Raw genomic sequence first — 15893 nt, forward strand, 5'->3', positions numbered from 1 at the left:
CCCTCACCTTGACCTCCTTCCACCTATCGCATCTCCAATGCCCCTCCCCCAAGTCCCTCCTCCCTACCTTTTATCTTAGCCTGCTGGACACACTTTCCTCATTCCTGAAGAAGGGCTTATGCCCGAAACGTCGATTCTCCTGTTCCTTGGATGCTGCCTGACCTGCTGCGCTTTTCCAGCAACACATTTTCAGTACTGAACTACAGAACCAATCATCTCAACACGCACAAACAAAGCTGCATTAGAACATTATTTCAATGAGCCACCACACACTGCAGCACAGAAGAACTAAAAAGAGCAGAGGAAAATCACCTTTACGGTGTATTAAAAAAGTAAAGGTTTCTCTCAGTGCTCTTAAGCAAGAAAATGTAATTTTAACGTCCTCGAAGGCCAACTAACATAGAACAAATAGCCAACAAAAGACATGGTAACTAATTTGATCTAGGGCATGGATGGTATTATGGTCATGGTCATCTTCCAGCACAATGTCTTTAGTTGCACGCCAAATGGTGAAAGGGCATTTTCGATTGAACATAACCTGCACCAGAAATTCCAAAATCTTTTGCAGTGGTTTGGCTGATTTTCAGGTGAATTGCACTGGAAATACTGAGACACAAAATTCCACACCATTGTACATATACATATCACCTATATGCACAGCAATTATTTTGTGTGCAATGCACACTGGAGTTTGATTACATAGTACAGGAGCACATTGAATTAAATAATGTTCACGACATTTTGGAGGTTGAACAGAGAGTCTTTGACACAATTACATCTTATTGAACGAAAAGCTGTTTTTGAGAATAAGAAAAATACTTACAGACTCATCACACAAGACTTCTAGCAATGTTTTGACAGTCGACAAGGAGATATTTCCAGGTGTTCCACCACATAACTCCAATGCTTTTTCCTCACTAGCTGAATAACAAATGTTTTGGAAAAGAGCATTCCACCATGATGATTCCTGGACTGTATCTGTTTCTGTTCCATCGTCCAAATCTCTTTCCCTTTTTCTTGCTGAAACAAGTTTAAACGCTGTTAAAGTTCACATTTTACCAACATCAAAATATATTCAATTGGTGCATTGAAGAAATGAATTGGAGCATTAAGATACAGAAGTAAATTGGAGAGATGCTGGATTGATATTGTTCCATCACGATGATGATTTCCAGATATGAGGAAAAATATTCCAGGGACATGACAGCTGAATTGAGACCTCCAGGAAAGAAAAGGATAGAAAATCAGACAGAATAAAAATTATACAGAAATTTGAAAACAGACTAGCCATTCCAGCTGATTTTCAAGAGGACACATAGGGATGGGCAATAAAAGAGACCTTTTATCAGCAATGCTCAAATCCAAAGAATGAATGAAAATAATTTATCACCAGATTGTTAATAGTGGAATATTCCAAATCACAACTTGACTGATAAAATTCATAATATAACATTTGCAATAAATGAAACAAATTAAGTTATTCTGTTTTCAGCAATTAATTATCAACTAATCAATATATTTAAAATTATCTTGGTTATTTACAAATGACTAGTTACCATTCAAAGATTACTGAGTCCCATGCCCTCTTATTTTCCTGCACAGCTCTTAAGCACATTATAGAATCCCTACCTCCGAGAATAACTTCTTCTGCCAACTCAGCAGCTGTTCTTTTCTTCTTAGCCTTGCATACAATTGGCCCAACATTGTTCATAAAACACAGATCTGGACTTGTCCAACTCAAGCCCAATTGCTGCTCATGAATTATTCGGTCAACATCAAGGGCCTTTCTGACTAATTCCTTTGCTTCTTTCTCATTCATTAACCAAACACCTTCAAATTTTTTTGCATCAATTGCAGCAAAATGTCTGGTAAAACAATAGATAAGATACTGAACTTACCAACATTTCAATCAAGCATTTACCTTTTTTTTTCAAAAATAAAAATTAAACAGCATAGAAAGTTTTTGTTAGCAGTCTAGAGATGAGAGTAAAATTGCCTTCCAGTCTCTAATTTTATTTGCATTTTCATTTTATACTTGCATAATTCTGGGTTCATATCGAAAATTACTGGACTTGCTTGTTTCAAAATATACATACTTGTCAGCATTTTACAATGTGTATAATTCAGTTTTAAATCTGAAACAAAAATGGAATTTGTTGGCTGAACGCAGCAGATCTGGCAGCATCTGTGGGGAATAAGCAAAGCTAACATTTCAATTCCAGGGACTCCATCAGAATATGTGACTATCAGAACATTTAAGCACTTGCCAATGCAGTATCTATGCACCTGAAAATGCACAAGGGGCTGCCTTCTGGCACTACAGAGGATGGAAAGGCTTGTTAGCCACCATTTCCATCACCTCCATGACCAGACACGTATTCCCTTCCCCTCCCATGTCAGTATTCCTCAGAGACTGTCCCTCTGGGACACTCTGATCCACTGCTCCTCCATTTCCACAATGGGCGGCACGGTAGCTCAGTGGTTAGCGCTGCTGCCTCAAGGCACTTGGGACCCAGGTTCAATTCCTGCTTCGGGCAACTGTCTGTGTGGAGTTTGCACATTCTCCCCGTGTCTGCGTGGGTTTCCTCCGGGTGCTCAGGTTTCCTCCCATAGTCCAAAGATGTGCAAGTTAGGTGAATTGGCCACGCTAAATTGCCCATAATGTCCAGGGACGTATAGGGTTAGGTACATTAGTCAGGGAAATATAGGGTAGGGGAATGGGTCTGGGTGAGTTACTCTTCAGAGGGTCAGTGTGGACTTGTTGGGCCGAAGGCCTGTTTCCACACTGTAGGGAATCTAATCTAATCTCACAATCCCAGTTTCCCATACAATACAGGTGTAACACCTGCCCATTTACTTCCACGCCATCCAAGTCCTAGATATACTTTCAAGCTGAAGCAGTGATGTACTTGAACTTCATTTAATCTAGTTTACTGCATTCACTGTTCACGGTGTGGTCTCCTCTCCACTGGGGAGACTGCTTTGCAGAACACCTATGTTCTCCACAAAAATAACCCTGAGCTCCCAGATGCCTGCCACATTAATATATCACCATGTTCCCTGGCCAACATTTCTGTCACAGGCCTACTCCAGTGAGCGTCAGCACAAGCTCGAAAAACAACATTTCATTTTCCGCTTGGGGTCCTGCCGCCACTAAGACTCAAGAGTGAGTTCAATAACTCCTCAGCCACTATTGTAAGCCATTATGGGGAGGAATATGAGAGGAGAGGGAATGAAATGTGCAATGTGACCAATACAACCACCAGTGATACAGACTTGCATTGAGAGAGAAAGAAACAGTTCTGGGTGGCTTCTAAGTATGATGCTAAACCTTCCATCCCAGAAAGCTTCAGGAGAAATAGGAACACAGGGTGACAATGTAGAGGAATGAGATAATCATAGAAATTTTCAAATAAGAATAGTGCCCATGAAGGGGAACTATATTTACAATAATAGCTAAAACAGAAGTTAAAGAGAGCATTGGGAGGCCAAACGTTCAATGGAAATTAGTTTGGGGGAGTAGAAGTTGGGTCCCATGCATGATGCAAGTTTAGATAGGGCAAGAGGAAGATAGGGAAGAAACTTGAGAAAAGTTTGGGCAAAAGAGAAATAAAACTAACAGAGGTAGTTGAACAGAGATCTCATTTGTGGGAGATGAAAAATTCAATCTCCAGATACCTGTTAGACAATGGGGCTGGAAGAATAAAGACAAAAAACAGCTTAAGGAAGTGATTTATGAAAGAGGAGTCTGGGGTAATCTATGCCTATTAAGATTAGTCCAAATTGGTGAACTATTTTGCCATTAGAGATGCAGCCTAGCTAGGCTTGACATGGTTAAACTCTATCTGACTTTGGACAGCTAAGGCAGTTGTGTTCCAGACACAAGCAATCCTTGAACCAGAGAACGGAACAACTGGGATCTTCCAAGAGATAGGATGAGAAAAAGTGAATACTTTGCTGTGAGCAAGGCCACTGAGAGACAATAACTATAAAGGAACTGAGAGGAAAATCAAGCCAACAACCAGGCAGTACACAATTTGAGTACATGCTTATAAATTATCTGTTTTTCTTACCACACACAGATGTGGTAAAAAGTGAGTTTAAAAGCTGAGGGAATTTGGCTAGTTAACAATAGGAATGTGCACTGAGAGGTACCCTTAGTAATAATATACACAATAATAAATTTGTATTAAGATTCAAAAACCTCATTTTCTTCTGTAGGTCTTTATATAGTTCTACCGTCCGCTTATACTGGTCACTTAGATTCTGATTCTCTTCGCGATACATTTTCTCCTGTTTAGCCAATCTTCCCATCAACCTGTTCAGAATGTCATGTAACCTGTGAAGCAATGCGTATGAGACACTTTTTTAGTTAGAGGTGTCATCTGAAAATTTTGCAATTACAAACCCATTGGACCATCAACTGTATGCCAATAACACTTTCTACTTCAGAGCCCTTGCCATCTCGAAGACCCGCAGACCAGACTTCGAATTGCTTGCAGCCATATTTATTACAAACAACTAACATTGTGTATTTTGCTTTTACTATCAGAAAATGTGTTTTCTCAATATTTTAGTGAAATACAGAAGTCACCCGCCCCGTATCCATGGGGGATACGTTCCAAGATATACCGTGGAAGCCCAAAACCACGGATAGGAGCAAACCCATTTATATAAATGGGAAACTTATCTTCCTAGCAGCCCCCTGGTCTCTGGTTCTGGAATGTTACCTGTAACATGCTTGGGCCGCAGTAAACCGTGGGTAACTGAAACCAAGGAAAACAATTCCGTGGATACAGCAGTTGCCCTGTACTCAAATATTTCTACAAGATATTATCTTTCCCAACTTTAACTCATTAACCAGCTCGGAAAATAGAACCAGTCTGACTCAAGAATGGAATACAGAGACTCTAACCTTACACCATTAATGCATTGTCTGAGCTGAGATGTCACCTTTTTTTGATAAAACCTTAAGTTATCTCGGGAACGTGCTTGAAAGTAGTTCTGGGATTTACATATTAATGAATTGAAACCTACTACCCATTCTAAAAGATGAAATACTTAACAGCAATCTAGGTTTGTTCAATATATCACATTAGCTGTATGACACTGTGATCCTTCTCCACTAGCTACCTGATGAAGGAGCAGTACTCCAAAAGCTTCTACTTCCGAGTTATAGTCCACTGTTGGACTATAACTTGGTGTGGTGTGATTTATAACTTTGTCCGCCCCAGTCCAACACTGGCACCTCCACATCATGGCATCCAGGAAAAGAAATGAAACTTATAGCTTTGAGATCCTCCTGGTCTGTACAGATAAATGCCATCTAAAAGCAACTCATTTATCTTTGCCAAGAGATAAGCAGTAAGAAGGGAGAAAAGTGAGGAATGACTAACTACAGCCTCGCTTGTATACTGCGGAGTAAAATGTTTTGGGGAGCAACATTTAGTTATACTATCTCAGGTAGCATTAGAGAGAAAAAAAATACAATTATCCACTCGATCAGTGTGCCTGTTGAATTCTGAAAATGTAATTTAACTAAAGACTGTGGTCTTCCATTCAATTAATTATTTCATTGTGGTGGAGGTGAAGAGAGAAAAAAAGAGACACTGCTTCCTCCTAAGATTTCAGGATAAACTAATGTGGTCCAGTTATAACAACAAGACAACAAAAAAGACCGCACAAATTTAATGCAATGATTATCTAAATGTACTTCTTTATCAAATCATCTTGTTCCTCCTTTAACCAAATTCAGAATTAGGTGTCATAAACATAAGATTGTCAATATTAAGGCCAAAAGCAATTTAAGAGAACTATCTTTACTCAAAGTGGATTGAATATGGAACTTGCTGGTCATATGAAGTAGCCAAGGCAAAAAACGTTGATGCATTTAAGGAGAAGCTAGATAAGCATATGTCAGAGAAAAGAATTGAATATATGTGTAAGATGAGATGAAGTGAGGTATGAGTGGGCTCAAATGCAGGATAATACCAGTTGTATTATACCAAATACCAGGATAATACCAAAATGTGCTGTAAAATGTGATGTGATTTAAATTACCTGGTAATCTTCCTTTTCTGTTGAGATTTTGTGACTGTGTTCTCTTCATCACGTTTCTTCAACACCTGGAAGTTGTACTCAAGTTTTTCTTGGTTTAGTTGGTATACAGCTTTCATCTGCTCTAGCTGCTGCTCGAGAATCTAAATAAATAATCAAAGGTTTTAAATGATGCCATTTGGTCATTTCGTTAATTAGAAACAGTTGTTAACTTGGTTTAATTTTCATTGTTGATAATGTTGTCACAAGTAAATTTAGAACCAACGTTGTATCGGAGAAAATAATGCACACTTCAAAATCATTTAACATACAATCAAAATGTTGATTGATACTCAACATTCATTTCCTCAGCAAGTTTTGAGAAGATCTACAGTTCAGGTTGAGGTCCTGGATATAAGTGTGCTCGCTGAGCTGGAAGGTTCTTTTTCAGACGCTTCGTTACCATACTAGGTAACATCACAATGAGCCTCTGGTGAAGCACTGGTGGTAAGGCCCGCTTTTTATTTGTGTGTTTAGGTTTCCTTGGATTAGTGATGTCATTTCCTGTTCTTTTCTTCAGGGGGTGGTAAATGGGATCCAAAGCTTCGTCCAGAGACATGCGCAAGAATTCCAAGAAGCATGGCATTCCAACCGGAACATTGACTTGGATCCCATTTACCAACCCCTGAGGAAAGTGAACAGGAAATGACGTTGCCAACCCAAGGAAATCTAAACACATACATAGAAAGCGGGCCAGACCACCAGTGCTTCACCTAAGGCCCACTGATGATGTAACCTAGTATGGTGACGAAATATCTGAAAACGAATCTTCCAGCTCAGCAAGCAAACTTATATCCATTTATCTCGTCAGTTTGCTTTCATTAATGGCCACCAGTCTTTCACCCATCGCATATCATTTAAGGGACAAGGCAAGATTTGAAGAGGGGAATCTGTAACAGCATATCTCGGTTTTACCAAAGTTGAACCGCATACTATGTATGAAAATTTGCAACACTATCCAAACAGGGACGGAGCCAAAATATTAAATTTGTCGTGCTCAGTTTCTGACTAACCTGCTCAGCATTTCCAGAGACAGAGGTTAGCAAAATGGTACCAAGGATACAGGAATTCAGTTACGTAGAGACTAGAGATGCTGGAATTTCCATAGAGCTGAGAGGGTTAAGGGAGATTTAATAGAAGGTTTATAATTATTAAGAGTTTCAATGAGAGTGATTAGGTAGAAATTAATTTCACTGACAAAAGAATTGGTAACCAGAGAACACAGATTTATTGGCAATTGGCAAAAAAAGATCCTGGGATTTTGAATCAACTGCCTGAAAGGGTGATGGAGTCAGATTAAGAACTGATTTTTAAAAGGAATATATAGAAACTTGAAAAAGAATAAATTTCAGGCCTATAAGAAATGAACAGGTGAGTGGAACCAATCAACTGTTCTTTCAATGAGCTGGCACAAGCAGCTAAATAGTCTGTTGTACTGTCGTATTAATCAATGTTCTGTTTGCAAAAAGGTAGAATTAAACAAAGAAATAACTTATTTTTGCATTAATCCTATATGTTGTCAATTAGTGGGGAAGGCTTATTAATTAAACATTATCAAACATTTCCAATGTTTATGGATATAAATAAACGATATAATTATCTAACGTATTATGTCTTTCCCATAATATGTGAAAATATGTGGAAACTAACTTGATTGTTTCAAGTAAGACAGACATAGGAGCAGAAATTAGGTCATTCAGCTGATTGAGTCTGCTCTGCCATTCAATCATGGCTGATAAGTTTCTCAACCCCATTCTCCCGCCTTCTCTCCGTAACCCTTGATCCCTTTGATACTCAAGAACCTATCTATCTCAGTCTTAAATGTACTCAATGACCTAGCCTCCACACCATTCTGAGGCAGTGAATTCCACTGATCCACTACCGTCTAAAGAAGCTTCTCCTTATCTCCATTCAAAAAGGGTTTTCCTTTAATCTAAGGCTACGCCCCAGGTCCTAGTCTCCCCTACCGTTGGAAACATCGTCCCAACATCTACTCCATCCAGGCGATTCAGTATTCTGCATGTTTCGATTAGATCCCTCTGATCCTTGTAAACTCCATCGAGTGTAAACTGAGAGTCCTCAAACATTCCTCATGTGTTAAGCTTTTCATTCCTGGGACCATTCTCATGAACTTCCTCTGAACATGCTCCAGGGCCATATTTCCTGATACATACTAGTGCAGTTTCTCCCTATTCAAGGTTGTAACCTTGAACACCTATGGTTGAGACATGCTGAGACAAACAAGGAAATGGGAATTATGTGCTAATCGCCTAAATGCTACCTATGAGCAACTCCAATTCCTTCATGGTTACCAAAGGAATCAAATATTACATCCTGTGTCAGATACAGACCATCAATCAACAACCCACAAGCCAGGGAAACAGTCAGACAAAATGGTCTCAGGATGATCCAGATTATGATTAAGGACACACACAACAGATGACACAGGTACAGACAAGAAATGGTGTAACAAAAATCATGATTTTCAAAAAACAACCAACCAGAAGTGGACCATGACAGTCGAACAGGCCATCACCATTGGGCAGAACAGAACCACAAACAGAAAAAGAATGGTACTCCAAGACAGAATGTCTAAGCTAACCAACAGCAGAGAAGACAACACGACAGACATCTGGGTAAGAAACCTCTCCAACAGACAGCTTATTACAGACACAGAAAAAGCCGTACTAGCCAAGGGACTAAACTACAACCACAGGGTTGCAAAAACAACAGACTTCCTAGCTGCACTAGAATGTACGCTCAGAACTAATGGAGTAACCAAAGAGACACAGCAAGCAGTCAGACAAAGCATTCCTTACTAACAAAGGAATGACAAATGAACAGCCTCAACACCAAACAGAGAGAAGCTCTAAAAACAGTCAAAATTGACAAGAAAGTAATCTTAGTACCAGCGGGTAAAGGCAGAATGACAGTTATTATAGACAAGATCAAATATATGCAGAAAGCAGAGAAAGTACTTGAAGATATCGACAGCTACCCTGAGAGGGAGGATAATCCCATGCCATAGCTAACCAATAGAAAATATATCACATTACAGAACTTACAAAAAAACAGACTGACAACCAGGATTGACCTACAAAAGATGAAACCAAAAAGCAACAGCACTCCAAGATTTTACAGACTATCCAATGTACACAAACCTGATATACCACTTAGACACATCGTGGCATTCCAGGAACTCCATCACATAAACTGGCAAGAGAACTTCAACAAAAACTGAAACATCTTATCAGCAGATCCAAACACTGGATAGCGTTTAGTGGCTAGTTGGTATTCATGGATGCACATTGTTAGTTGTATGCCTGTTTGTCCTATATAGAGTTTTGTGCAGTCTTTGCATGGACACAATCACTCCATACAATCATCACAGGAATTCCTAGATAACATCAAAAACATAAACAAAGCAATGGTCTCATTCAACGTAACAGCACTACTCACTTCAACTGACAAAACTCTAGGCAGAGAGACAATAGCCAACCTCCTGAACAAACATAACAGATGACACGACGGGGAACCTATCAACAAGGTCTGCATACTCAAACTACTGGACCTGTGCTTGACGACATATTCACATTCAACAACCAAATACATGAACAGATCAATGAGACACCTCTGGGCTCACCCATCTCCGGGTTCATAGCAAAAGCTGTGATGCAAAGAATAGAACTAACAGCCTTTGATGTGGGAGTTCAGAGCAGGGGTCATAGTCTAAGGATATGGAATAACCTATTCAGGACTGAGATGACGAGCAATCTTTTCACCAATTCTGGATCAGATATGTGAACGACACTTCTGTAATTATTAAGAGAACAGAAATCGAGAACACAACACCATGCTCACAGGGTTCAGATTTACGAGAGGAGGAAAACAACAATCAACTCCTGGATATGATGGTGGAAAGAACGCAAAATGGTGAATGCACCACAAAAGTGTGCAGAAAAGCCACATATTAGGACCAGATCGTGAACTACAACAGCAACCACCCAAACACACACGAGATGCTGCATTCTGACCTTGTTCAAAAGGGCTACAACACAGTACTCTTGACTTGCGAAGAGCAGAAGAATATCTCTACAGAGTCTTCACCAAGAACAGATATCCTCGCAACTGCACCCGCAGATGCCTAACAGACAAACAACATGACGAGGCCATGCCATGACCGAACACAGTAACCACTTACCTTATATGAAAATACGTCTCGGAAATGACAGCCAGACGTCTCCGACCACTTATATTCATGGCAGCTCATAAACTGACAACCATGTTCAGACAACTCACTAGAATAAAACAGCCTATACCCATCATGTGCAAGACTAAAGTAATTTACAAGATTCCATGTAAGGACTGCACAAAACAGTATATAGGACAAACAGGCAGACAACTAACAATCTGCACCCATGAACACCAACTAGCTACTAAATGCCACGACCAGCTATCCCTAGTAGCCACATACAATGATGACAAGGACCACAAATTCGACTGGGACAACACAACGATCATAAGACAAGCTAAAAGATGACAGCCAGCGAATTTCTCGAAGCACGGCACTCATCCGCGGACTTGATCAACAAACACAGAGCTAGACCCAATATATCAGTCACTACAACAAACAATCAGAACCAGCAACTGAAAACAGCAGGAATGGAACCAAATCAATTGCAGAAGACACAGTACAGCAGCACTTCACAGGAGGCTCCAAAGCACTGAGGATGTCACCTAGACAGGGTACAAAAAGTCTGCAAATCAATTTCCCAGATTGGCGAATATACCCACAACTACAGTTTCTCCCTATTTATAACTGGTTTTGCCTGGTCTTCTACTGGTTTCCATTTCGAGCCTTATATACATTCCAATGGCCTTTATTTACCACAGAAACATAGAAAATAGGAGCGGGAGCAACCATTCAGGCCTTTGAGCTGCTTTACAATTGCTTATGATAAAGGATGATCATCCAACTAACCTGCACCCGTTTACCTCCATATCCTTTGATCCTTTCAGCCCTCGGTGCTCTATCCAACTCTCTTGAAATCATTCAATATTTTGGCCTTGACTAGTTTCTATAGTAGTAAATTCCACAGGCTCACCACTCTCTTGGTGAAAAGGTTTCCCCTCATCTTAGTCCTATATCCTTAGACTATGACCCCTGCTCTGAACTTCCACATCATCAGGTACATCCTTCCTACATCTACCTGTCCAGTCCTACCAAAGTTTTATAGGTTTCCATGAGCTCTCTCCTCATTCTTCTGAACTCCAGCAAATATAATCCTAAATGACTCAATCTATCCTCATACATCTGATTTGCCATCATATTTTTGTGCAGATATCTTTCTGCACTCTGTCTGTAACAAGAAAATCTCTTCTCAGATAAGAAGAGCAAAACTGCACATAATATTCCAGGCTTGGTCTTACAAAAACCCTGCATAATTGCCCAAAAAAATCCCTGCTCTTGTATTCAAATTCTCTCCTGTGAAGGCCAACATATCATTTGTCGTTTTGACCATATGCTGCACCTGCATGCTCACCTTCAGTGACTGGTGTACAAGGATACCCAGGTTTCGTGCATATTCTCCTCTGTGAGCATAAGAGGTATAGTTAGTAAGTTTGCAGATGACACCAAAATTGGATTTGTAGTGGACAGTGAAGAAGGTTACCTCAGATTACAACAGGATCTTGATCAGATGGGCCAATGGGCTGAGAAGTGGCAGATGAAGTTTAACTTAGGTAAATGTGAGGTGCTGTATTTTGGGAAAGCAAATCTTAGCAGGACTTATACACTTAATAGTAAGGTCCTAGGGAGTGTTGCTGAACAAAGAGACCATGGAGTGCAGGTTCATAGCTCCTTGAAAGTGGAGTCACAGGTAGATAGGATAGTGAAGAAGGCGTTTGGTATGCTTTCCTTTATTGGTCAGCGTATTCAGTACAGGTGTTGGGAGGTCATGTTGCAGCTGTACAGACATCAGTAAGGCCACTTAGAGACCATAATTCTATTTGTTTTAAAATTGTGATGGAAAAGGATAGACCAGATCTAAAAGTTGAAATTCTAAACTGGAGAAAGGCCAATTTTGACGGTATTAGGCAAGAACTTTCGAAAGCTGATTGGAGGCAAATATTCGCAGGTAAAGGGACGGTTGGAAAATGGGAAGCCAGAGAAAGTATATTCCTGTCAGGGTGAAAGGGAAGGCTGGTAGGTATAGGGAATGCTGGATGACTAAAGAAATTGAGGGTTTGGTTAAGAAAAAGAAGGAAGCATATGTCAGGTATAGACAGGATAGATCGAGTGAGTCCTTAGAAAAGTATAAAGGAAGTAGGGGTATTCTTAAGAGGGAAATCAGGAGGGCAAAAAGGGGACATGAGATAGCGTTGGCAAGTAGAATTAAGGAGAATCCAAAGGGTTTTTACAAATATATTAAGGACAAAAGGGTAACTAGGGAGAGAATAGGGCCTCTCAAAGATCAGCAAGGCGGCCTTTGTGTGGAGCCACAGAAAATGCAGGGGATACTAAATGAATATTTTGCATCAGAATTTACTGTGGAAAAGGATATGGAAGATATAGTCTGTGGGGAAATAGATGGTGACATCTTGCAAAATGTCCAGACTACAGAGGAGGAAGTGCTGGATGTCTTGAAACGGTTAAAGGTGGATAAATCCCCAGGACCTGATCAGGTGTACCCGAGAACTCTGTGGGAAGCTAGAGAAGTGATTGCTGGGCCTCTTGCTGAGGTACTTATATCATCGATAGACACAGGTGAGGTGCTGAAAGATTGGAGGTTGGCAAACATGGCGCCACTGTTTAAGAAGGGCAGTAAAGACAAGCCAAGGAACTATAGACCGGTGAGCCTGACCTCAGTGGTGGGCAAGTTCTTGGAGAGAATCCTGAGGGACAGGATGTATATGTATTTGGAAAGGCAAGGACTGATTCGGGATACTCAACATGGCTTTGTGTGTGGGAAATCATGTCTCACAAACTTGATTTGAGTTTTTTGAAGAAGTAACAAAGAAGATTGATGAGGGCAGAGCAGTAGATGTGATCTATATGGACTTCAGTAAGGCGTTCGACAAGGTTCCCCATGGGAGACTGATTAGCAAGGTTAGATTTCATGGAATACAGGGAGAACTAGCCATTTGGATAAAGAACTGGCTCAAAGGTAGAAGACAGAGGGTGGTGGTGGAGGGTTGGTTTTCAGACTGGAGGCTTGTGACCAGTGAAGCGCCACAAGGATCGGTGCTGGGCTCTCTACTTTTTGTCACTTACATAAATGATTTGGATGCGAGCATAAGAGGTATAGTTAGTAAGTTTGCAGATGACACCAAAATTCGAGGTGTAGTGGACAGCGAAGAGGGTTACCTCAGATTACAGCAGGATCTGACCAGATGGGCCAATGGGCTGAGAAATGGCAGATGGAGTTTAATTCAGATAAATGTGAGGTGCTGCATTTTGGGAAAGCAAATCTTAGAAGGACTTATACACTTAATGGTAAGGTCCTAGGGAGTGTTGCTGAACAAAGAGACCTTGGAGTGCAGGTTCATAACTCCCTGAAAATGGAGTTGCAGGTAGATAGGATAGTGAAGAAGGGGTTTGATGTGCCTTCCTTTATTGGTCAGAGTATTGAGTACAGGAGTTAGGAGGTCATGTTGCAGCTGTACAGGACATTGGTTAGGCCACTGTTGGAATATTGCGTGCAATTCTGGTCTCCTTCCTATCGGAAAGATGTTGTGAAACTTGAAAGGGTTCAGAAAAGATTTACAAGGAGGTTGCCAGGGTTGGAGGATTTGAGCTATAGGGAGAGGCTGAAATTATGAGGGGCATGGATAGGAAAAATAGACAAAGTCTTTTCCCTGGGGTCAGGGGGTCCAGAACTAGAGGGCATAGGTTTAGGGTGAGAAGGGAAAGATATAAAAGAGACCTAAGGGGCAACATTTTCACGCAGAGGATGGTACATGTATGGAATGAGCTGCCAGAGGAAGTGGTGGAGGCTGGTACAATTGCAACATTTAAGAGGCATTTGGATGGGTATATGAATAGGAAGGGTTTGGAGGGATATGGGCCGTGTGTTGGCAGGTGGGACTAGACTGGGTTGGGATATCTGGTCGGCGTGGACAGGTTGGACCGAAGGATCTGTTTCCATGCTGTACATCTCTATGACTCTATGACACTGTTGGAATATTGCGTGCAAATCTGGTCTCCTTCCTATCGGAAAGATGTTGTGAAACTTGAAAGGAGCCAGAAAAGATTTACAAGGATGTTGCCAGGGTTGGAACTGCTATAGGGAGAAGTTGAATAAGCTGGGGCTGTTTTCCCTGGAGCGTTGGAGACTGAGGGGTGATCTTATAGAGGTTTACAAAACCATGTGGGCATGGATAGGATAAATAGACAAAGTCTTTTCCCTGGGGTGGGGGAGTCCAGAACTAGAGGGCATAGGTTTAGGGTGAGAGGGGAAAGATATAAAAGAGACCTAAGGGGCAATGTTTTCACGCAGAGGGTGGTACGCACATGGAATAAGCTACCAGAGGAAGTGGTGGAGGCTGGTACAATTGCAACATTTAAAAGGCATCTGGATGGGTATATGAATAGGAAGAGTTTGGAGAGACATGGGTCGGGTGCTGGCAGGTGGGACTAGATTAGGTTAGGATATCTGTTCTGCATGGTCAAGTTGGACCGAAGGATCTGTTTCCGTGCTGTACAGCTCTATGACTCTCAATTTATAGCCATTCAGATAATAATCCGCCTTTGGGTTTTTGCTCCCAAAGTGGATAACCTCACATTTGTCCACATTATACTGCATTTGCCATGCATTTGATCACACACTCAGTTTGTCCAAATCACACTGAAACATATCTGCATCCTTCTCACAGCTCAGCCATCCTTCCAGTTTTGTGGTCATCCGAAAATCTGGAGATATTACATGTCCCCATCTAAATCATTAGAACAGAATCTGAACAGCTGGGTCCTAGCAACGATCCCTGCAGTACCCACTAGTCAGTTGTCGTTTAGAAAAAAAAAGATCCTAATATATATTCCTCACATCTTTGGTTCTAGTTTTGGCAGATCACAGCGCTTTCCACATATCCTCTCAACCAAGTCATACACATCACTCCCTAAATTCCCCCAACATATACCCCATTTCCTATTCCCCCATACACATCCCACTCTCTAAAGCCCCTCTGACACACACCCACTCCTTAAACTTCACTGACACACACACCCTAACCCCTAGAACACACAACCTAATGTCACATTACCCTGCAAGGGAAAGATAGCTCAAACATTTGAACAGGTGATGCTAACTGATTTATGCTGTTGCTATGCAGCATATCCATCAGTGAAAGATAGCAATTTTTGAGAGGATTTATAACTCAGGTTGATGATAAGTCTGTAAGTAAGCTTGAAGATTTGTTTTCAGACGTCCTTCACCATACTAGGTAACATCATCAGTGAGAGTCTCTGGTGAAGCACTGATGATATGTCCTGCCTCTATATTGTAGGCCTTGGTTTCTTAAGGTAGGTGATGTCATTTCCGGTTCTTTTCTTCAAGGTAAGGTAGATAGGGTCAAAATCGATGTGTTTATTGATGGAGTTCTGGTTAGAATGCCATGCCCCTAAAAATTCTCGTACATGTCTTTGTTTCACCTGTCCGAGGATGTGTGTGTTGTCCTTCTTTGTCTGTATGTATGGAAACTAGTGATAGTGGGTCGTGTCTTTTGGCAGCCAGTTGATGTCCATGTATCCTGGTGGCAAGTTTCCTGCTAGTTTGTCCGATGTAGTGTTTTTTACAGTT

General features: G+C 40.9%; 1 protein-coding gene across 1 annotated transcript in view; it reads right to left on the reverse strand.

Moving 5' to 3' along the window:
• drc1 (dynein regulatory complex subunit 1 homolog (Chlamydomonas)) overlaps positions 1 to 15893 on the reverse strand; it is a 58946-nt gene that overhangs the window by 17914 nt on the left and 25139 nt on the right. The window contains exons 8-11 of the mRNA XM_043676297.1: positions 6061 to 6200; positions 4205 to 4339; positions 1630 to 1865; positions 824 to 1020 (exon numbers count right to left, since the gene is read on the reverse strand). Coding sequence (XP_043532232.1) covers positions 824 to 1020; positions 1630 to 1865; positions 4205 to 4339; positions 6061 to 6200 — 708 coding nt within the window. The remainder of the gene's footprint in view (positions 1 to 823; positions 1021 to 1629; positions 1866 to 4204; positions 4340 to 6060; positions 6201 to 15893) is intronic.

Source organism: Chiloscyllium plagiosum, chromosome 3 (genome assembly GCF_004010195.1).
Source record: "Chiloscyllium plagiosum isolate BGI_BamShark_2017 chromosome 3, ASM401019v2, whole genome shotgun sequence".
NCBI classification, from domain to species: Eukaryota; Metazoa; Chordata; class Chondrichthyes; order Orectolobiformes; family Hemiscylliidae; genus Chiloscyllium; species Chiloscyllium plagiosum.